Here is a 23,538-nt window from a genome sequence, read left to right as displayed (position 1 = left end):
ACATGCACATGCACAAGGATACTTTTCCCCTCTGAGCCACAAAGACCTGCAATTATCACCTCAGTAATGACTTTGCCACAGTGGAAACTGTCATTTGTTTTTCAGTCCCTTCTTCCTTCTAGTGAAAAAAGAAAGGGATGGGGGGGGAGTGACAAATGAGTGGATGATGGGGGTTATTTGGTTTGCTGGTCTATTGTAAGCTTGTCTGAAACTGACTAAGCAACACGTGAAATTGGAGGGTTTAGTGTGAAAGTGATTCGGGTTTGCGTCCCTGCTCACAGCACGAAACCAAGGCTTTACTTGAGCAAACGTGCTGACTTCATTCTGAGGCAGCCCTGCTTTAACGTGGTCATGGTTTAGTGTCACACAGACGTGTTGGCTGAAGTTACAGATTACAGAAAAATACAGTCTACTGTATCTATGTAATGCAGTCTGTTGTGTGAATAAAATGAGCTCAGATCTTAGGTCTTAGTGATTTATATTTCTAAATCGTGTGTCTGGACACTAAATATATGTAAATACATTTACAGATGAACGGGAATAAAAAAATATTCACTCACTAATTTATCTATGAGCAGTTATTCTTTTAGAGATCGTGCTGTTAGATTTATAATATATCCATATTTGTTTGTTTTTTGACATTACTGTTGCTGTAGCTCAGACTCAGGAGCAACATCCAGCCACTCTTCCTTTTCTGGTTCCAGGTTAGTCTGGAATATCACACAGTTTATGACCTCTGGGTCAAAGCTAACGGTGCTGTTAGCCAAACTAGCCATGCACCATGCTGGTGCTTTGGCTTTTTTCTCTGGCGTTCCTGTGGAGAGTCTTTGGGGTGGAGCTCAGATCATTTAGAGGTAGAAGCAGCAGCTGGTCCAGCAAGAAAATGTTACTGTGACTTAGGGGTGGCGATATAAACAATATAAATTTGGCCAACGATAGAGATTTTGACTATATCGCTCTACCGCGATAGCGCATGTTGATAATGTCATCAAGCTGCGCCTGTTTTGGTCGAAAGCATCGCAGCGGCTAAAACCATTATCATCTGCAAATTATGGCGGGCAACAGTCATAGCAAAGAGATGAAACACTTTTGAAATATGGGGAAAGCCAAAAACTGAGCTTCCTCCACTTCCGTAACATTGATTCATTAATGTTGAATTCTCTCACAGCTGCTCTGTTCCCATGTTGTTGCAGTATATCAATGACTCACGTTAACTTTTATCGAGTGGAAAAAAAGTTGGCGTTCATCCTCCAGCTTCACTGTGCTAATGTTATGCTAACATAGCTGTGTCGCTAGCAATCACGTAGCACAACATTATATACCAGCTAGTCCAACTTCAGTAACCCTGCAAACGTCACTGCTGTTTAGTTTTCTGTCTTCATTTATGTTGGAAGTGGTAGCAGAGCTGTACGTTTGAATTTGTTTCAAAAATCTCTCAGTCAGAACATGCTATGAAATGTTTAGGTGGAAACTAGCAAGCTAACTTCCTGTTAACTTCTAACTCCGTTAAATTTAATAACTTCTGTTTTCATGGATGTTAAACTTAATTGTTACACCTGGTAAAGCAGCAACACTGATCATTTTATTAAAGATGAAAGACTTTAGACCGTTTTTAACTCTCAGTGTTCGTTTGACTTTGGGACCTGAAGCGGACGGAGTTTTGGACCCAGATTCCTCCGTGAAGCTCCTCACTACGGCAGCCGTAATGCTCTGACAATCCATGAAGCAGTGCGGCTTACCAAAGCTGTACTAAAACATTTTTTAACAGATTTCTGCCCAAATCGGTTCGAGGTCAGTAAGAACAACCAGAATTCATACATAAGGCACACTCTCGATTTTTGAGAAAATTAAAGGATTTTAAGTGTGGAAAATACGTTATACAGAAGAAAAGAATATATCGCGATATATATCGTTACTGCACATGCTTCAAATTATATCACGATATGGATTTTAGGCCATATCGCCCAGCGCTACTGTGACTGCTTGTTTGGAACATCTGTCAGCTAAAGGTTTGCTTATCCCGTTTTAAAATTACATCTAAGATTTTGGACTGTGGAGATCGGCATTGCCACTGGGTGCAGAATCTCATCTCTATATGTGAACAAAGGACTAATAATAATAATAATAAATGTCTCTGCAACATGGTTCAGTTGTCCTTAAAGATTGGACGTGGCACCAGCCCTGTCCAGATCTATTAAATGTCCTGGGGTCAAAACAAGGCCAAAGGGGAACAAGCTGTTTGGCATGGGTGCTGCGTGGGTGCAGCATGGGTGCTGCGTGGGTGCAGCGTGGGGGCAGCCTACGTACTCTGCTCTGAATAAAATCAACAGAATAACAGAAATAAGCAGGTTTTCCAGTCTGCTGTGAAGAAGTGTTACAACAAAGAAACAACCAAACAGATATTCTTACTTTTTGTGCTCCGACTGTCTCCAAACGGAGCATCCAAACACATCTTCTTGGAAGGAAAGTTAAAAGGCTGAGATGGTCTGTAGAGATAAAAGATCAAGCATATATTGGAGAAAGGATGTTGAATATGTGACTGCCAGACAGAAGGAAAGCAGACGACAGAGGAAGGTTTGTGGATGAGGAGGAGGGAGGAAGGTCGCGAGGTGAGATGAAGGCCAGTCATGGAGCAAATGGAAAAAGATGGACGAGTCAGACACACGTTTGTTCTTTATGGGAAAACCCTGATTCCCTGTGTGTAATTCCATGTAAAAACAATGAAAATGTGGGATTTGCATAATAAGCTCACTTTCTTGTTGCTCAGCAACTGTCCGTGTTTTAAGGCCTGTTCATACACTTGTCAGGCTTCTGTTTTCCCATCGAACACAGTTTGCAGTTTTCTCAGGATGTCTCGATGCTCAGTCAAATCCCAAAGGTTCGTCTGTCTGGACGTAGTGCTTCCAGGTGAACAGCCGTTTGGGAATCCTGTTAGATTTCAAGTTGAAAGTTGGTCTGTTGGTTTTGGACAAAGACAGAATTTTCATATATAACCCGTCTCTGTCCAGTTTGTAAGTGAACTGGTAAATGCAGCTAAGCAACGATAACGTCATCTCCTCAAGTGTCGTTATGATCTCAACGTTGTCCAGGGAAAGTTTGCACGGTTCGTGGCCAAGGACAGAAGTTTGCATATCCTGATCACAGGCATGAACATCGCTGCAACGTTTATTTCTTTTTGCTGTCCATCTCAACATCTCGCTGCATCTCTGCATCTCGAGCACGCCTCTTACCAGTATCATCCCAGCAGCATCCAGCTCCACTGCAAGCTCATTGCAGTGATGGATCTCTCTGTCGGTCATGAGATGAGCTGATGGAAATGCCAAAGATCCCCACAGGGAGAGCGTTCCCTTTTCCCTTTAGTCTTTTCATCCATGAACTCGTATGTTGGACTGTCTGAGCTTTTGTGAGCGCTGCTGTTTGAAGAGTCTTTTATAAAGTCCATTATTTGTCACAGTAAATGTGTGTCTTACATGTGGAGCATGAAACAAGCATGTGATCTGTTGTTTGCCGAGTTCAAGCCCAACATAAATCAGGCAGAATTAGACTTGAAGAGTTCTCGATATGTTTTCAGAATAATGAATAAATCTAAATCGTCTGCAGTTACTTGTAAAGTCTGTTTTGCTTCAGTTCCCAACTTTTCTAAATGTCCACAGGTAAAATTAACTCTGCCAGCAGTGTGTTTAAATTGGTGCTGCAGATCTCTGCACATGTGCAGATCTGAAGTAGAAAAACACCGTCCTCATCAGCTGCTGCGCTGGTCACATGGTGCCGGGACAACAATGAAAACGTAATTTTCCTGTCCCCTCCTTCTCTCACAGTGCGGCTCCATGACAGCATATCAGAGGAAGGATTCCACTATCTGGTCTTTGACTTGTAAGTGCTGCCTTTGATTTTTACATATTCCACTAATGCACCATGAAACACGTGTGACTGTGCAGACCACACCCACATCTCACAGAAGACGGGTAACCTCGCCGCTGTCCGATGCACCGCCGCCGAGGCATCTGGGGAGCATAAATGCAGCGTGTTGCTTTACTCCATCTGCTCAGGCACATCTTATACACACTCCTGCATCCACACGCTGGACAAATGAAAATGAGTCTTGCTGCATAGGATCATATAAACACGCTGAGATTACTGTTGGCTCACACAGATGGCAGGTTGAAGATATCTGTTCAAAAGCCATCTGCTGAATGTCTTTTTTACAATGTAAGAATCCCAGCTTTTCCTGAGTATCCGGCCTGAGTCGGATGGGTTAAAGCTAAAGTGTTTCTTTCTTATGCTGACAGCATAAGCAAGGAGAGGTTGTACCAATTCAGTATCAGTCTACAAAATACTTATTGTAGAGCAGCTTTGGTGTCAATGTGAAAATCCTGTGAGGTTCTGGAGTTATCGTGTTCACGTAGTTGGGTGTCACGAGAACTCCAGAAGGAGGCAACGTGGGATCTTCAGATTGATACCACAGACAAATCTTGTTGAGGGTCAAGGTTTCTGAAAGTCTTGTGAATGCTGTCACCTTTCATCCATAGGTGCTGCCAGCATTTATGACTTTGTACCAGGGTCACGCTAACGACTGCACCTCCAGTTTTAACAGACATTGCAGAGATCTGTAGGTGTAGCTTTTAAAGCCAGATGTTTTCTGGCTGTATATATGATTTCAGCTGCTCAGCAGTTTGTGGCTGTGCTGTTGTCTTGGTGACATAAGCTTCCCAGGAAACAAACCGTTTGGCAGCAGGCAGGCTGTTCTCCATTTGTGGATGCTGATGTCATTTCCACAGTTTGGACTCAGTAAGGCACCAAGAGTTCAAATGAAACAATCGATGTGCAGAAAGTCAGTTTTAATTCTGCAACAATCTTTAATTCTCCCACTGCAACCAATCACAGCAGATGGCCCCGCCCCTCCCTGAGGTTTCTTCCTGTTAAAAGGGAGTTTTTCCTTCCCACTGTCGCCAAAGTGCTGCTCACAGGGGGTCATCTGTTGTTGGGTTGTCTCTGTATGTATTATTGTAGGGTCGACCTTACAATATAAAGCACCTTGAGATGACTGATGTTGTGATTTGGCGCTGTGTAAATAACATTTAATTAAACTGAACGATCCAGAATGCATCCCTTTAACTGAGGCTACGTCCACACCAGCCCGGATAGATTTGAAAACAGCGTTTTCGTCTGAAAACGCTCTGCGTCCACACTAGCGTTTTCAGTCGTTTTCGCAGAGTTGTGCGTCCACACTGAAACGGCCGAAAACGCTGACGCTCCTGCGCACGCGTGAAGCGCAAGAAGACTCGACCTGCCTCATTTCTGTCTGCTGCTTATTTACTCTCCGGCTCGTTCAAACGTCGCGGCAGAATGTCGAGGAAAAGCAGCGAGTTTTTTACATGGACTAACAATGAGGTGGAGTTGTTGCTGCGAGTAACACAAAAGTACAAAGTTGCAAAAGCGAGTGAGAGTTAAAGAATTTGAAGCAAAGCTCTCTGGAGCTTTAACAGGGCTGTCAAACAGAACAATGCTGTGTAACGCCCTCTGCTATCTTTGGTTAATTGGTCACATGACTGCACCACATGACTGACGTGCGTCATCTTTTTCGATGTCCACGCTGTGACGCGAAAATGACGTTTTCAAATATTTCCGCTTTGGAGAGCGTTTCCAAAACGCTGAGTTTTCCTTGACCGAAAACGGCGTCTCGGTGTGGACGGACGCCAAAACGGAGAGAAAAAACTTTCCGTAGGAGTCAGGATCCTTCCTCTCTCACAAACGCTTCTCAGTGACTGCCGATCTCCTCCCTCCTGGGTGTCATCAGCTGTTGTTTGCAGTCATATCTGGCAGCCAGAAAGGAAATGGCGTCAAATGTATTTATAAAATGTATTATAAAAAAATCAGAGGTGTGTCTCCTTCCTGGCCACAAGCATCTCCTCTTTTCCCTTCATTGAATCATTGCCAGTATGGATGACAGGAGAACACTCGCAGTGGGTTAAACCACAAACCCTGGATCAGAGAGGGCATGGCTGCAGCAGCACCATCGTAACCCTGCAGATCTTCTTACAACTCAATGTGTCGACGCTGCTGTCGTGTGATGTTGTATGAACTATGGAAACCCCTGCAGGAAAACAATGTTTTGGAATATGCATCGAGCTTTAGGAAGAACGTCTTCACCACTTTAAAGTGATTTTACACATCAGCCTGGACTTTGCCCTGTTCAGATGCTTCCAGGTGTGGAAAGTTAATCCCGCTGTATTCCTGATTTGCCTGAATTCTCAGTGCTGCTTGAAAGACTGGCAGGTTTATGGTTTTCTGTGCTTCTGCATAAATATAGAGTAAAAACATGTTATGTTATATATCACGTTAACAAAGTTGTTAAAGGGCATTTAGCTAATTTACTTGGCTTAACATCGTCTTTGAACATCTCCAAAGACTCAGCTGCAACGTGATTTGTAAGCTCAGATGTTAGCGCCACTTGATTTGATCTGTGTTACTTGGAAAATCTATCTGGACTTGAGTCATGGAAATGTTTTCAGCTGGAAGGAATTTCCCCTCCAGCTGAAACAATAATATTGGCGCCTGGCTGCATCTGCTGAAATCAGGGTTTTCCTGAGATTTTGGTGGCCTCGTGTTCCCAGCTGGGCCCAATCCCTACAGAGGGATGGAGTTTCTGCTCTAATGTGTGGGGCACTGCAAACATGTAGCTGTAGCCACTTTAAAGAGCTGACGTTCTGTGACCAGCAGTAACTTCAACATACCAGTCCAAATGGGACCAGTAAGCTGTACGTGTGCTGAAAGGCCACACATTCACCCTGTAAATGAAGTGAAATCAGCTTGTTTCTGCTTTTTGTTTCACTGTGTTCGCTCTCGTTCCCAGAGTCACTGGTGGCGAGCTGTTCGAGGACATTGTTGCCAGGGAGTACTACAGTGAAGCTGATGCCAGGTCAGTGTGAGCTCTTTCCTTTCTGCGTTACTGTAGAAGTGTCATGTGACTCGCTCTCCCTCGGCAGCAAAGGCATATTCATGCACCTACAGTAAACTAGAGCAGATACACAATGACAGCTGATCACAGTGGATGTTTGCAAAGCTTATCATGCAGGGAGCACAGCAGAGCCTCTGCCTCACGTATGCATGTATGCCCTTTGTGCCCAAACCTCTCCCTCTGTGCCTTTTCTCTTTCTTCCCTTTATGAGGAGGCTCCTTCCTCAGCTTCTGTTCTGCTTATTAAAAATCACCCATAAAGCAAATAATCCAGAGTGACGTTTGTGTAACATGTTAAAGGTTTCATTGCAGATTTTTATTCCTTCCTGCAGGAGTTATGGGACAGTTTCACCCAGTGGTCTGGATGCTGTTTGTGAAGAAATAGTTTTAAAGTGTTTATATGAAGCAAACATGTCCTTTGTATTTTCTCTTAACAACTTGAAGGAACAGTTCAGCAGTTGGCTTTCATACGTGTGACTTTATTGAGTGGTTAATGTAGTTTAGCACAGAGATTGGAAGCAGAGGGAAACACCAGAGTCAAAGAGTACAGCTGCCACCTCAGGCTGTGTGCACGGATGGCTGTATGTGATTTTCAGCTTCAGCACTTGTCTGTGGAAGCTTGAGGCTTTGGCAGGACTTTACGGTCTGTGCTTGATGTTCGTCAGCCGAGCTCACGTCTGCTCTACGAACGGTTTGGTTAAACCTCAAACGCCGGTGCAGGTACCTGTGCAGAAAGAATTACTGAATATTCCAAACGTGCAGCAAAAGGTGAGGAAAAATGCTGCACACAAAGTGCTTTCAGGAGTGAAAGTGTTAATCATTTATTCTCATCAGGCAACAAAACGCAGTGAACGAACAAAATCACATCAGTGTTTGGTGGCGCCACCCTTCGCCTTCTTCTACGTCCACTTCCACACAGTTTTTGAAGGAAGTCAGCTGGCAAACATCTGGGAGAACTACGCACAGATGTTCTGTGGATGTCGGCGTCCTCACGTCTCTGATCGCAGACACACTCGATGATGTTGAGATCAGGGCTCTTGGGCCGTCACTTCAGTGCTTCTTGTTCCTCTTTACAGTAACGAGTTCCTGATGAGTTCGGCTGTGTTTGGGCTCCTTAAACAGTCATTCATATTTCTGAAAGCTCTCTTTGTTTACAGCATTTTCCTCACCTGCCTAAAATGTTTGCACAGTGCTGTCCACATTTTGATTGTCAGACCTGCACAAACGCAGGCTGGTTCTCTAAAGGGGCCGAGATAGAGATGGCTCCATGAGCTTGGACAGCAACAGAAACCTTTGTCAAACACTGTCCCTGGTTCCTGCATCGTAGCCTAACGCTGACAGCTCTGAGTGGCTCTCTCAGTGACTTCATACAACTGGAGGCACAGGTTTGAATTTATTTAGGATTTTCTCTAATCCTCACAAAGCCAAGAGTGCACATAAAGACTTAGTTATGTATATACGCCCAGAGGAAGTGCTGCAGGAGGTTCTACAGTGTCTACAATGACACGTTAATGTGTTGTAGTCATCATGATTGACTACAGCTGGTAGCTTCTCTTTGGATTTGTTTGACAAACTTCAGTCGAGCCACGCCGTCACCCTCAGATGAGAGGAAGCTAGTTAGGAAGTTCAGGATCAACCTGGGAACCATTAAGGCTCAAGACTGTCGTGAAGCGAGTTTTCCACCACCGTGGTTGGAGAGGTTGCCGACCACACATTGCCCATATGGATAAATCTTCAAAATAAAGTTTCACGGTCGGACAGGACAAAGAGCTATTTGGCCCCAATGACAAGAGGCTTATGTTGAGGAGTCAAGCTGAGGTTCCTAAACCTGAGAACACCGTGCTGACTGTAGGAGCTGTTCTGCTGACAGTGGTGCAGGTAAGAAGCTGATGGAACAGTGAAACACAGCTGGGTTCTCCAACAGGACAGAACAGGATCACATGCTGCTCCGCCTCAGCTTCAGCCCTCTTGAAAACATGTGGGCTTAAAGAGGGGCCCGGACCACGAGCCAACATGTTCAGATCGGTGACAGTGGTCAACTATACCGACAGAATCATCCCCGAATCTTGTTGATGGCTAAAAGCATCACTTTAAGCCTGTGTGACTTTAGAGAAATCCCAAATAAATCCAAGCTCGTGCACTGTTGCTTTCAAAGTCCTGCTGCACAGGCCCAGGAGAAGCAAACGTGCACTCAAATTAGAAATCCAAAGCCCCGTAAAGATGCCCAGGACGAGTCGATGGAAACAGCTGAGCTGTTTACCGTCACCGAGCTCTGTCGTGCAACCATCATGTCCATGTTGCAGTGTATTCATCGCTCATGGTCACCGCTGTGCCTGTTTAGTCTTTGCTTGTGTTTCTAGTCGTATCCTTGGTGTGTGTCTCTGTCTTTGAATGCATCCCTCGTCTCTCCGTTAAACTTCCTGTTGGTTAGTTTAACGTCCTCGTGTCTCTCGTGCTTCTTACCTCTGTGTTTCACCTTCTCTGTTATCTGTTCCTGTGTTTATAGTCCGGCCGTAGGATTCAGAATATTTAAAGTTAACCTTTTTACTCCATCATGTTGTGTATTTAGGTCCTGACAGTGAGCAAAGCAGTGACCTGTTTGTTACCAAGTAGCTGTATTTCTGACGCTTTTGCTGTTTCCTGCTTCCGTCTTTAGCAAAGCTCACCGTGACCTGACTCTGAATCCGCTCGCACTACAACATGTCTTCACGCCATTGCAGACTGAACTGTTCCTTTTCGATGTTCACCTTGTCACTGCAGTGCTACTCCAGGTGTTATCTGACACTGACCGTTCTCCCTCTCCCTCTCCTCTCTGCTTCTGGCCTGGTCTCCCTCCACAGTCACTGCATACAGCAGATTGTAGAAAGTGTAAATCATTGTCACACAAATGGCATAGTGCACAGAGACCTGAAGGTTAGTAAGGGCCAACGGTTAAAAGACTCGGCCGTGCTGCACCTTGTCTCTCACATCCACTGCCTGATCAGTGCCACCCCCCTCAGTACCACGCCCCCTCCACCAGTCCCCCTCGCACATCGCCGCAGCAGGGCGTTGTGGGCAGGCTGGCTGGAGACGAGGCGGTGGGTTGTGTCGTGCAGGCGGGGGCGGGCAGATGTCATCACAGCCTGCCTCTACTGTACGCCATGAAGTGCATGTAGCATCTTTGCTCAGTGGTGCGCTGACACAGCCGCTGTCAGGCTTCGTCAGGGGATCAGAGAGAGGAGAAAGATGGTGTGGTTTCATTTAATTATTATGATTGTTATGATTCTAAAGGTGGAGCATCATTATCTAAGGTTCAATTCAAATTCATTCAGTATGTTTACACGAGAAAGTTTGAAGCAACGAATTTGCTTTTTAACACTTTTTAAATCTATAAAAATGTGTTTCAGAGATGAAAGGAGCAGACCTGAAGTATCCTCACAAACAGGATGTGCTGCACGAGTCTGCCAGTAACACTTTCAGTATGACACAGTCAGAATACTCTTAGTCATGCAAGCGCACATCCAAATGTAGCACGCTTGTGTTACATTTCCACAATTCTCTGTCTCTAAGCTCCTCCTAGCGTTTGTACACTCATTCATTGCATTGGGAGCGACTAAGGGCTGCAGTGTGTTTCTGAAGGATCGATCCGACTGTGCAGTCACACACGGACCTGAGCTGGTCACCTGATCTGATGTTAAACCCACACGGGTCAACCAGCACGCTCTTCTTCAGCGTTGGTTAGTCTGGACAGTGTAGCTTCAGCCCGAGCGTGTCAGAGCTTTCATTAGACGCTACATGTTTTTAATGCTGCACACATCCATGCGTCTATGTTCTGATGTTTAGGAGTAAGCAGATTTAGCAGATTTGGTTTGTCAGTCACAGGTTGCTTCAAACTTTAACTGCTTATATTTCATTCGCATGTTGTGTTCAGTAAAGTTTGTAACATTATCCTGTAAAGGGACACACTGTGTCAGCTCCTGTAATAAACCACACTATTCTGTAGCTCCGCCTCTCAGTCCCGCCTCCAGCTGCCCAGATCTAACACCACCTCTGCTCTGAGGCTCGGGCAGAGAGCTGGCTGTGTGTGAGGATGATGATGAAGTTCCAGTATGTGTTTTTAACTCTTACAGAGAACAGTATCTAACTGTGGCAGCACAGAAAAAGCCCTGTTGAGTGAACGGCCCATTTTCAGCCAAATTACCTCAAATTGCTCCTAATTTTAGCTTCTGGCCGGCGAGTTGCCACATTACTGAGCTCCGCCCACTAACACGGCCGCCAGCTCCCCGAGGCTCAAAGCAAGCTCACAGCCACAAATATGAGTGTTAGCTTGTCACTAACCCATGGCCCCCTGGTGTTTGCATGCAGTCATTGCATTCAGCAGATCCTAGAGGCTGTGCTCCACTGCCACCAGATGGGTGTGGTCCACCGCGACCTCAAGGTGAGTCGATACGAGGACGGTCTCTCTCTGTCCTTTTGTCCTGATGCTTTCAGTTATGTTCTTTCCTTTTCCATGTCAGTATTCTGAAGTTCTTATCAAAACACTTGATCTTCACCAGCAAAAGTTGGAACATTTCTCTAAAATACAAGTTCAACTGTTCAGGAAATTCAATGTGACTCTATGGCCCAAATTTGAATGGTCCTTCCAAGAACGATGCCCTCATGAAGCCATCAGCTCTGCATCTTGTAACCAGGTCAAATGCTTTACATGGAGCCGCTGTCACTTACTGAGCACATTGTGGTGTCTCATCGTGGGTAATTGCACTAATGCCTCCACAGTGGGCTCTCTAATGCTGCTCTCCTCACTGTGGTTTGCTCCCAAAGCTCTAATTTGTCAATCAAATGAAGCGGGTGTGTCTGAGGTTTGCTTACCTGCAGCAATAGTAAGCTGACGTTTTGCATCTGTCGACTGCCCTCTCCCCGCACTCTGATTGGCTGTTGCCAGGCAGCTGCCACAGCTCACTGCAGAAACACAAAGAAAAGCAAATGCAGCCGAAACAAACAAGCGAGCGGGTGCTGTAGAAACGGCCACATTTTTGTGTGTGTGCACTCGTGTGATTTAATTCCTCCACATGATCGTCTTTGCAAACACACACATGCTGTGGAGGTCGATGCAAAGCTCTCTGTGTAGTAAAGAGTCCTGGATTACACATGCATGCCTGCACTATGTGACAATGCAGGCGCTAGTTCACTGTTTTCAAATAAATTCAGACTTGATCAGAGCGCAGCACAGCTCATCTTACACTGTGGAGGCTTTCTGTCAGTGTAAAGATTTAACATCCTGAGATGTTTGAATGTAAGAAAAGGGAGTGTGATGATGAAGAAACGCTGCTGTGGTCAGTGGAGAGGCTTAAACTGTAAGAAATAAAAGAGTCACATAACAGGAAAAGTTTTTCTTTGTCCAGACAGAATCTGTCCTGTTCGTGTTTTACTGTAAACCCACAGTTAAAACCAAAGAATGTGTGCATTTATAGAATAGGAACTATTACTTCTTTACTTTGGTGCTGTGTGAGGGGTCAGAGGGGAGTCATTTCAGTAGAAGCTGAAATACACTAAAGTCTCACATTTCTGCCCATCTTCACGAGGACCAGATGGACGTTCTTTGGTGGGTTGACTCTGGGGCGCTGGCCTTATGTTGACACCCCGCTCTAAGAGTTTATCTTTACTCCGTTGTTTCCGTTTATCAGCCTTTATAATATCAACATTATCCAGCCACATATTCTCCAAAGACACTAGAATAGAAGCCACTCGAACAGCTATGACAGAGTTTTGGTGATCAGTCAATGTCAGCGCAGCCAATGAGGAAACACGGTGTTCAGAGCTTTACCCTCACAGGCTGAGAGGATTTTGATGGCTTTCTGGATCTAATCTCGTTTATTTGTCACCTTTCTGAAAATTTTGTTCTGCGTCTCCCAGAAAATCTCAGTAATTTGTTGCATTTGTGATAAAGCTGTAAAACATGTCCCATCCCATCCCAGCTTTATTTATAAAGCACTGTAACATAAAACCAGGGCCCATAAAGTGCTGCACATGTGTCACAGAGTCCTCCAGACTGAGCAGGCTCTGATTCATCAGCTCAGTCATTTTATCTGCTTTTTGACTCACTGTATTAGACACAATCCAATTACATCTATTACAAGAAGGGAGCATAAACCCTGATGTGAACTGTGCACAAATGCAGAACGTGCTGGTGCATTAGTGAGAGTGTGTGCATGCTAAAGGCACATACACAAACCTGCATCCTGCACGGCTCCATCAGTGAAATGTTTCTGGGGATTTATTTGTGTTATTCGCCCTGCGTTTGACTACCTTTGCATGTGTCTTATCCAGGCCTGAAAGCTGCAGTAGGTCAGTTAGAGACTGTGGCGGCGCTTCAAGGGTTCAGTGACTGGATTCGTTATTAGCAGCCCTTAAAGCACACTGGGTGCCTTCCATCCATATGGCCCCATCTGAGTGATCATAAATAGATTATAAAGCACATTCAGGGTGTGCAACCCAATATCCACTAGAAGTGCTTTCTTTTTCCTGTGGGAGCATGAAATCCTCAGGTCTGAGCATACAGAATCAATAAAGATCCAGTGCAATCAGATATCAAATAATACAATCAGTCAAAGAAGGAGGCACTGGTCTGCTCTAGGTGTGTTTCCTCTGGTAGTAAGATGAACGTGGAAAGCAGTCCTGATCCTTCTCCACAGGGCAAAGGTTTACGTTTCAGCTAACCAAGAGAAGGAGCTCTCAGTGACTGAGCGTTAGCCTCCATGGGCGAGGATGGCTGTGACAACAGTACAGAAAAGCTCTGATGCAGTGTGCTACAGTTAGTATATACCAGTGGGCACGAGGATGGGGAGAACCTCATGGCTCTGGCATCACAGTGACTTTTATCTCTGTCGTGGTTCCAGGATTTGTCCCTCAGTGAGAGATAAGATTTATTGTCATTGCACAGTCATAGTGTACAGTCGTACAAAGAAACTGGAGACCTGTCCCACGTCGGCACTACGTACAACAGGACAGGACAACTTAAGTACTAAAAAAGAAGACGTGTATGTTTATTGCACCTTGTTATAAATATTGTTGTTGTTACCCCCAAAAAGGTCCAGGGAGGCATCCAATCAGGTCAGCTGTTAGCACTGATTAGGGCCTCAGCAGCCCGAATCTCCTGCCCGACGGCAGCAGCTTAAACACCCGGTGAAAGATGAGGCCCACTCTGACTCTCTGTACACGGTCTGACAGGAAGTCTCTGATCCAGCAGCAGGTGGCAGGAGGAAGTCTGATATCCAGCAGTTTCACTATTAGTCTGTCTGGGAGTGCCGTTTTGAAAGCAGAGCTAAAGTCAGTAAAGAGCAGCCTGGCGTAACGGCCTGTTGTTCCGGTGGGAGATGGGAGCGTTGTAACAATGGCGTCTTCAGCTGATCCGTTACCTCTGTATGTGAACTGGAGCGAGTGTGGGCGTGAAATACTTCAGTTTAGAATATCAGTGATGCACTGATGGCAGAAGCAAATATATTGACCTGAAATTCTCTCCAGATGTTGCTAAAACCGTCTAGTCGACACATGCAAAGGAAACTTTAGATGAAATCCCACCATTCAGTACCAATCAGCTGGTCCCAACTCTGGCCTATTAAAAGGTGTCTCATTGTCACATATATAACTAAAACCAGTGAGCTCTCAACACCTTCACAAGTTTCTTACTGGTTGGTTACAGAAGAATTTCTAAACGACTGACGGTTGCAGTGAGCATCACCCAGAAGTGGAAAGACCAGGGTCAGGCTGACCCGGTGTTTGGAGGTCAAAGACACATCAGCCAACATTAAAGGAGGGGGGACATCATGGAGCGGGGCGCTGGCACGCTCAGATACCTGAGGATAAATGGGAAAATGAACCTTCTGTAAAAGATCAAAGTTCAGTGTTTTTAGAAGAGTCACACAAAACCTGAAGAACAGCCAAAATCCCACCTGAGCAGTGATGTGACTCGTTTCTCCAAACAGGACGCGTCCTCGCCAATGGAGGCTTCTGTACAAAGGCTTAAATACATTTCAATAATGTTTTATATTTCTATTTCTCTATTGGTTGTTACCAACATCTGATGAGAGTTTCACATCAGTTTTTACCATTGATTGGAAACCACGTATATAAGTGTGTAGCTGTTTATTGGATTGGCTGAGAGACTGAAAAGGCTTCTTGTCCAGCACAACAAGCACAAGAACCACAGGAAGCTCAGGGTTCCTGATACGATGGTTTCCCTTCATGTGCAGTCAAGAAGAGTCCAGAATAAACGCTGTAGCGAGCCAGGCTCTGCGCTTTCAGAAAGAAGCGCTCTGATGAAACGACAGCTTCCATTCAGTCGTAGGAAAGTTTGAATGTGATCGCGTGTTTGCGATACAGCTGAACGTGGCTTCCTCTCTGGCAGCTTCTGACATTATAAATTCAAAAACCGATTTTGTATTCAGATCATTGTAAAAACTGATCCTATGAAAACTGAGCACATTTCAAACCGCTGGCTGCAGCAAATGCATTTAAAAAAGCTTTGACAGCTTTGATCTGCCTCCTGTTTCCAGCCCAGTCTGCAGCCGTTCATCAGTCTGATCCAGCATCATGTAGCTGCTGCATTAGTTTTCAGCAGATATGCACGTGTCTGTTCAGCCCTGCTATTTATCCTTTATCACAGTCCAGCTGCTCACGGTGAATAAACCCCATTTAAATTCATGAATAAATGTTGTTATTATTTAAAGTCGTACTTGAATAGTTGCACCTATAATTGATTATTCTAAGATGTGTGTTAATGTAGCTGTTGAAGGATGAACAGCTGTGAGAGCAAAAGAAGGATGAACCTGTAGCAGGTGAAGATGAGGATGTTCATGTCTGACACAGTGATTCTGATCAGAGTGCAGGTGTTGCTGTCATCTTTCACCTCAGTGTGGGCGTCGTCCACAAACTCAGTCTGATGAGTGATTGGCTGAGCTCTCGCTGACACTGAGGTGTGGTTGGACAACAAGCTTCTGTTTTGATCAACAGCAGCTTGTGTTGTTGTTGTTTGTTGTGTGCGTCTGTCGTTTTGACATCAAGGAAACTGCTTTGAATATGTTAACGAGCGCTTCACGTGTCCTCCGCGGCCCCTCTCACGCCCCGCCTGGCTCGCGCACTCGCTTGTATTGAAACAGTCGTGCAGCTGGGCTGAAGTGACCTCAGACTGAGCCTGATTATGATCGGGCTCGACATGAGTCAGTGCTGAGTTTGTGTGTAGAGGCCTCTGACTCCAGTTACAGCTGGCCTCCAGCCCAGCGATTAGTCTGATGTCCCGAGCGCACTCTGACATCAGTCCTTGATGATGCTGTGCTCTGTGATAGCTCCTCCTACTAGCTGCTAGTAACCAAACTGTGCAAAAGTCTTGATTCATGTTGAGCCTCATTTTAAAGTCCTGTCTTGAGCCGCTGCAGGATGCTGATGTTTCCTGTTCTTCACTCCAAGCCAGAGAATTTGCTTCTAGCCAGCAAGTTGAAGGGAGCTGCAGTCAAACTGGCAGATTTCGGCCTGGCCATCGAAGTTCAAGGAGATCAGCAGGCATGGTTTGGTGAGTGCATTCATGACCTCAGATCGGTACGTTTGTTTCAGTCATTTTAGCTGACTGTCCTTGTTAGCATGACTTACCTGTGTCAGCGCTGCGACCTTTATATATCAGCTGATTGTTTTAAAGCCCAACACGATGTTTTAACATGAATGTCAAGAAAGATGAAGATGTCACTCATACCATCAAAGTGAATCTGTGATTTTGGGATGTGTCTAAATACTGGTGATAAAACAAATGACATAACACACAGGTTACCTGTTTTTCACAGGTGCAGTCTATCAAAATGTTGTCTAACTAAACATGAGCCGGTACATCTGTCACGCGTTTGCTCTCCAACGATGTCACTGTGTCACCACAGCCCTAATAACCCACAGAGACTAGGTGCTCCACTGCTGCCGGCTCCCCAGCTTGGATCAGGATGGAGGTCTGGCCTACTTGTCTCCATCTAGTCTCTGTGGAGCTCTGAGATAATTAGTCTGTTCCCCCAGCACCAGCTTCCATCTGGAACCAGTTCATTTTATGCCCTAACTTAAGTACCAGTTGGACTTCCCCCATGAGCATGTGTGTGCGCCAAACCACACACCTGTGAGCTTTCTGATTGCAGCTCTTAAACCTTACTTTACGAGGCCTCTGGTCCTAACCTACTTACTAAGACGCGGTGGTAACGAGCTGTGGGTAGTCTCTACAAGCTTCACATGTGTGTCTGTGTTTCAGGTTTTGCTGGGACACCAGGATACCTGTCTCCAGAGGTGCTGAGGAAAGATCCCTATGGCAAGCCAGTGGACATGTGGGCCTGTGGTAAGAGACGAGTTGCTGCGATGGCGTTGTGTTTGCAGCGTAGCAGCGTGTCATTCTGTCCTTTGTGCTGCTCTTTGGGAGCCTCTTGAATTAATCACTGCTCACACTTATTGCACACACTAGTGAAAGCAGCCCATCTGGCTGCTTTCACACATGCGTGCTCCTTTCAGCACACCTGTCCTGACTCACTCACACCACAGCAACAATGGGCGGCGTTGTGTTTGTGGTCGTAGCGGCAGATGCGGGTCCTTTTCATCTTTTGCAGGCAGACGGCCAGCCAATTAAAAGCCCGTCCCTGGTAACACCAGCAAACAGAGGCGCTCAGTGTCCCGGGTTTATGTGTCTGCATTTACACAAACAGCAGCTGACACGCTCCTGTTTGACTTTTTCTGCTGCTCATTTAGAAACAGCTGAATGCAAAGTTAACAAACAGGTTTTCCTCGTGTGACATTGGTGAACGCAAGCCGGCCTTTTTCCTGAGGCTCGGTTTGCATCAATAAAGAAGTGAGCTCTCGGTGCAGGTTAACTTTGGTTTCCGCTGCTTGTAGGAGTGATCCTCTACATTTTACTCGTGGGCTATCCTCCCTTCTGGGACGAGGACCAGCACAGGCTGTACCAGCAGATCAAAGCTGGGGCGTATGATGTGAGTTACACCGTCGCAGCCACACACACATTCATGCAGCCCTGTGACCTTTTCCCACATTTACGTGGAGAAATATGTTACTTTTAACAATAACGTTAGCTGTCTCTTAAAAACTCTAGTGGCTTCTGTCCTTTCATCAGATGACATGTTGGTTTAACAGCACGTTTGTTTTTGGACACACAGTTGACTCTAAATGGTTTTCACGATGTCGTTGAACAGTTTCCCTCTCCAGAGTGGGACACGGTGACCCCCGAGGCCAAAGACCTGATCAATAAGATGCTGACCATTAACCCAGCCAAGAGAGTGACGGCCACCGACGCACTCAAACACCCCTGGATCTGCGTAGGTGTCACGCGCCCTGACCCGGGCAGGTTGTGTAGTAGCGTTGAAGCTTTGTGACACTGCCTGTGTGTTTTCACAGCAACGCTCCACTGTAGCATCCATGATGCACAGACAGGAGACTGTGGAGTGCCTCAAGAAATTCAACGCCAGGAGGAAACTCAAGGTAGGCGGCCGGCAATGAGTGTTGTGGTGCACATCTAAAACACTAAAAACCACAGCAGAACATGTTCATCCTGCTGTGACGCTCCACTGTCCATCTCTCTCCTCAGGGTGCGATCCTGACAACAATGCTCGCCACTCGAAACTTCTCAGGTACGACTTGGAGTAAAGGCTGACAGGCAGTCATGGCCCGTGTTGTAGCGACTCCCTGAATGCCGTTAAACGTTGTTACCCGTGACGGTTTTGACACCTGTGGTTCACATGTTGAGGTTGCTGCCTCTGAGTCCTGCTGTGTCCTGATGTTCTGGCCTTTAGAGCCCATTAAGCTCTGTGCTCCCCTTTAAGCTGCCGTTAACAAAAACTGGAGTGACCGTACAGATCGATGCCATCCCATCTACAAAGGGCAAACCATTTCAACTCGGTCACCAATATTGATTTTTGTCTGTATGACTAATGACAGGAAAGCTGCTCATTTCACTTCTGTCTCAGCTGTGAGTGCGATCCCCTTTGTTTACCTTTGTTTTTCTTTCTTCCTCCTCTTGTGTGGTAACTCATGTGTAAGGTAAGAGTCCTCGCTGTAGCTAGCACGTCTCTGCAGCGCTAAGCTACACTGCCAGGTTTGAGTCCGGGCATGTGTGTCTCCACTGTGGGTCAGTTTGTGCATTAGCGGTCATTCTAGAGGAATCAAAAGCTGGTTTACGAGGCCTTTGCCATCCTGCAGACTAAATGTGAGAGACGGCCTCAATATTGACTGCAGAGGGGAGCAGACGTCTCTCGCTTCCAGTCAGATGTTGTATTGTTAAATATACATATAAACTATATTAGACCCACTGACATGTTGGAATTAATCCTTTCAATGTGTGTAAATATGTCTCTGAGACAGTTTCATGTTCTGATGTAATTTTAATAGAAAAAACATCACAGGGATATAAAAACAGTTAAGTTTGATGTATTTTAATTGATTAGAAGGGAAAAGTTTGCTGTGTGCAGACAGAAAGCATTGATTATGTGATGGATCTGTTCCATGTGTATCTCACAGCAGCAAAGAAAGGATCAGCTGTTGATATGAAGTAGTGTTCAACACGTATCGATGGAAAGTCATTAAAAACGTATTCAAGTTCCTGTTTTTAAAGCTCAGCTGCTCCTAAATAGACTCGTAATTATATCACACTGCATCTCCTTTAAATACTGGCCCAGACAGTTTCTCTTCAATGGCCGCTAAAAGATAGCTTTGGTCACTGCAAAGCTTCGATCGGTTACTCTACGTGCTGTGATTTAGTCTCACCCTGACAGACGATGCACCAAACTGCTTACCTCTGCCGCTACAATCACCTGCTTCATGTCTCACAGCGTCCTTGCATGTCGACTGTAAAGTAGGTGTTCATTAACCGGCCACAAATACGTGAGGGAAGCAATCAGAGTTGCTGCTCAGTGTTCTTGCTAAAAGCTGAAAGAGCAGAGTTTCCTCTAAATGTGCTCCGCGTCTCCTGAGGTTATATCAGCTGAATCTAACCGCATGCTCCCGTCTCAGTTCCTGCTTTCTTTGGGCTTTTTTTGTCTCCTGACTTGATTTGCATTTTTCTCTTCTGCTTCCGATCCTAGTAGGGCCACTCTGAGGCTGCTAGTCATTGGCCGCCTTGAATGGACCTGCTGCATGTGCCTGTGTAATTGTTCAGCTGGCATCTGATTTCCTCCCATTGTTGTCTTTGTTTCCACAGCAGCCAAGAGCCTGCTGAATAAAAAACCGGATGGTGTCAAAGTAAGTACCGTCACACTCCAGGTTTATTTTACAGATGTACCTTACTGTTGACAGCAGGTAGTGCTACACACCCCACTGGACCCCCGTGGGTTTGCTCTCATGTTTTAATACTGTCAACAAAATGGACATTAATGAAGCTTATAGTTCGTCATTTTTCACTCCGTTGACTCAGCATGAAGATAAACTCTTCAATTCACTTTTATGACGGCTTATATGTGCATCTGAAACAGCACGGTGGCACAGCGGTTAGCGCTGTTGCCTCACAGCAAGAAGGTTCTGAGTTCAACTCCACCATCAGGCTGGTGGAGTTTGTTCTCCGTGTTTGTGTGGGTTCTTTCCGGGTACTCCGGCTTCCTCCAACAGTCCACAGGCAGCGGGGTTAACTGGAAACTCTAAATTGGCCGTGCGTGTGAATGTGTGAGTATGTGTTAGCTGTTAGCTGTCCAGGTGTGCCTTGCACCTCTTGCCCTAAGACAGCTGGGATTGGCTCCAACTCCTGAGACTCCAGCATTGATGCAGGTCAGTAGTATTTATGTCATCGTACGTATATGGACAGTTGACCGTTTGAGAGTCATCCTCCGTGGTTGCTGCTGGTATGCTAGGCTATGCTGCTTTACCCAGTATCTCAATTAGTTTCTATTACATTTGCTATTGGACTTGCAGGTTCTGTAGGTGTTGGGGACTGTGGATATGGGTTATAGTAGGTTGAGGTCATTTGCCTGCCGGGCAAACAGCATGTTTACAAATCCCAGACACAACGATTTTGTCGGTGTGCTCAATAGTGAGAAAGAAAGAGGAAGACGAGCTCTGCAGAGCTCCGCAGCATTGCTGTTGTTTGATTTGACAGTTCTGTGAAATATGCTGCATCATCTCTGAGGCTCATTAAATTTAGCTCTGGTTTCCCTTTAAACACAGTCCAGCCTGTCAGAGGGACTCATGTGTTCCTGCCTGTGGTAGTCCGCTTGTCTTCATGGCCTGTTAAAAACGTGTTGCTGGTTTTATGGATTTGACTTGTTGCATTATGTGAAAGGAAGTGCTTTTTGCTAAGTATGCATTTTAATCACCATCGTGTGGTTTCATTTACTACTTTGGACACAAATGAATATACGTTTCACAATGAGACAAAGACGACGTTTCCTGTGTTCACGCAGAAAAGGAAGACGGACAGTGCCGAACATGTGGGGGTACGTCTGCTGCTTTTTTAGCCAGACCAGCTTTTGAAGTAGTTGGCAATAGAGACCTCGTTGTGTTTCCACCACAATCACAGTGCTGCTTGAGGCTGGGGAGGCACCGCATGACTAAAGACACAGAAACACTATAGTTTGGGCTGAATGTGTCAAAGCATTATTAAAGTAAGAGATGCCTTTGAATCTGTGTTAAACATTTTATTCAGAAAATGTAGAATTTAGGTTTGAAACCTCTGAAATACTAATAATTAGTGTTTTTCCATTATGTAAAACTCTAACTGAAGAAGTCAGAATCAAAAATAACATTTTAAAGCTTTTCTGTGTGAGGTCCACCTGTTCTGGTGCGCAGGGCTGACCTGAGCTCATAACCACTGCTTGCTGACCAAATAGCCACTTATGTACACATTCCCATTCCTGACCCACGTGGACGTTAAAACCAGGAGTTCCACTGTCAGCATTAAATAAAGTCATGTAGTGTGTCCCCAGCCGAGACTAAACCGCAGACACTGACACAGTAGATGACACTGTACAGCTTAAACCATAGATTCTGAATGCGCGCATAGTTGTGGTTTAGATTCGTTGAATTTTCATGTCTACATGGAGTTGATGTGATCTAATTTTTTCGTTGTCGGGGTTTCTTAAAGCCGGCGTCTCCATGGTGTGTAAATGTAACGCATGTTCCACATTTCTAAAACAAAAGCACGCACAAGGAAAGCAACTTTCCACAGTGGTGTGACCGTGTGCTGTCAGGCACAACTAACGCTGTTTAAAATGAAACTACCATATTTCACTCATTTGACATGAGTGACAGATGCAGACACCACTGACGGGTGAATCTAAATATCTGAATCATGCTACACCATATCAATAACTCTGTTATCTCTTCATCACTCCTGTTAGTAGGCGGGGCGTAGTAGGCCGTGACTGAACTGGAAAAAGTGTAACGGTTGGACAGAGTATCTCAGAACTGCAGCTCTGGAGTGTTCCCAGTATACAGTGGTCAGTATCTACTAAAAACCAGTGGTGAACAGGGTCACGTGCAGCTAAGGGTCAGTGATGCATGTGAGGAGCCAGGCTGGCCTGTGTGGTCCAGGGGCTTGGTCATCCATGATAGTTCCTCTTCCTGTTCCTTATCCCATCTGTCTTGGTGTTCTTGGAGCAGCACATGTGTGCCCTTGTGTGGATCCTTCACAATCAGCCTCCTATTGGTCCTGTCAGGTGATCAAGCAGTGCTGGTAGCTTCTTCAGCCTGCAGACGGGGCTCACGTCGGGTCCTGGGGCCGTCCGGCTCTTCGTTCCAGACACTTGTTGTTGGATGTCTGCCTTTGTGATGCTGACTGGCTCTTGTTCTCTGGTCTTATGTCTACCAGCCACTCTGCGTTTGTATTTTTCTCTTTTCTTTTTCTCCCAGATGTTCTTCGAGTGTTCGAGCTCTGGTCTGTCTGCCTCTGATATGATTGCCTTGTAGCCAAGAGTACAATCTGGATATCTTCAGGCTTCATGACCAAACCTGTGAGCCTCTGGCAGTTTCTACAGCCTCAGTTATTGTTGTATTTCTTCTTCGTCTGATTGATTTGTGAGAGCCTTCACACCAGCGGCCTGTTGCGGTTATGCTGTAGGGCGCTGGCAGTGCTCATTCTGTTCCTCCTTGCACAAAGGAGCAGATATTGGTCCAGCTCTGCTAGAGTAACTGCCGTCTCCTGGACTCTCCTACAAGTCTGAGACTGTGATACAAGACACAGCAAACTTTCTGGCACTGGGAGATGTGCGTTTCTGAAACACCTGTGCAACCTTTGTATGGCCCCGGTATCAGACCACACTGCCGCACTAACTCCAGCCAAACTCCAGCAGCTGAAACTAGCAGCCCACACTGTTACTCACCTGATCAGATCAGGAAGTCTGACTGATTTAAAAAGTTCCTTTGATTCTTTTTAGCTGTGCGTGCGTGCGCATGTAAAATAATTCACACAGTGATGTCTGTTAAAGTCCCCTAACCTGCTGTAGCTTAATCAAAGTAGTCACAGCGCCTGAGAATCTTTCTTAAGGACGAACGATGCATTTTATCAGCTTTGCGTCTGACTGTCTGTGCCGTTGTCTGTGCTGTTGTCTGTGCTGTTGTCTCGGCTGTTGTCTCGGCTGTTGTCTCTGCTGT

General features: G+C 45.6%; 1 protein-coding gene across 31 annotated transcripts in view; it reads left to right on the top strand.

The window, feature by feature from the left end:
- Positions 1-23,538, top strand: part of LOC146391936 (calcium/calmodulin-dependent protein kinase type II delta 1 chain) — a 98,964-nt gene that overhangs the window by 58,986 nt on the left and 16,440 nt on the right. For 7 of the 31 annotated variants that reach the window (XM_084916643.1, XM_084916711.1, XM_084916667.1 and 4 more), the window contains exons 4-13: positions 3,819-3,873; positions 6,854-6,919; positions 9,798-9,870; positions 16,399-16,501; positions 17,213-17,296; positions 17,845-17,939; positions 18,159-18,281; positions 18,361-18,444; positions 18,551-18,593; positions 20,159-20,199. In XM_084916643.1, coding sequence (XP_084772769.1) covers positions 3,819-3,873; positions 6,854-6,919; positions 9,798-9,870; positions 16,399-16,501; positions 17,213-17,296; positions 17,845-17,939; positions 18,159-18,281; positions 18,361-18,444; positions 18,551-18,593; positions 20,159-20,199 — 767 coding nt within the window. Of the gene's footprint in view, positions 1-3,818; positions 3,874-6,853; positions 6,920-9,797; positions 9,871-11,301; positions 11,375-16,398; positions 16,502-17,212; positions 17,297-17,844; positions 17,940-18,158; positions 18,282-18,360; positions 18,445-18,550; positions 18,594-20,158; positions 20,200-21,350; positions 21,384-23,538 lie in introns of all 31 variants that reach the window. The other 24 variants (XM_084916727.1, XM_084916698.1, XM_084916653.1 and 21 more) reach the window with 7 other exon arrangements.

The sequence above is a fragment of the Perissodus microlepis genome, chromosome 3 (genome assembly GCF_051167445.1).
Source record: "Perissodus microlepis isolate ML-2025 ecotype Zambia chromosome 3, ASM5116744v1, whole genome shotgun sequence".
In the NCBI taxonomy this organism is placed as follows: domain Eukaryota; kingdom Metazoa; phylum Chordata; class Actinopteri; order Cichliformes; family Cichlidae; genus Perissodus; species Perissodus microlepis.
This window is presented reverse-complemented; position numbering and strand designations above follow the sequence as displayed.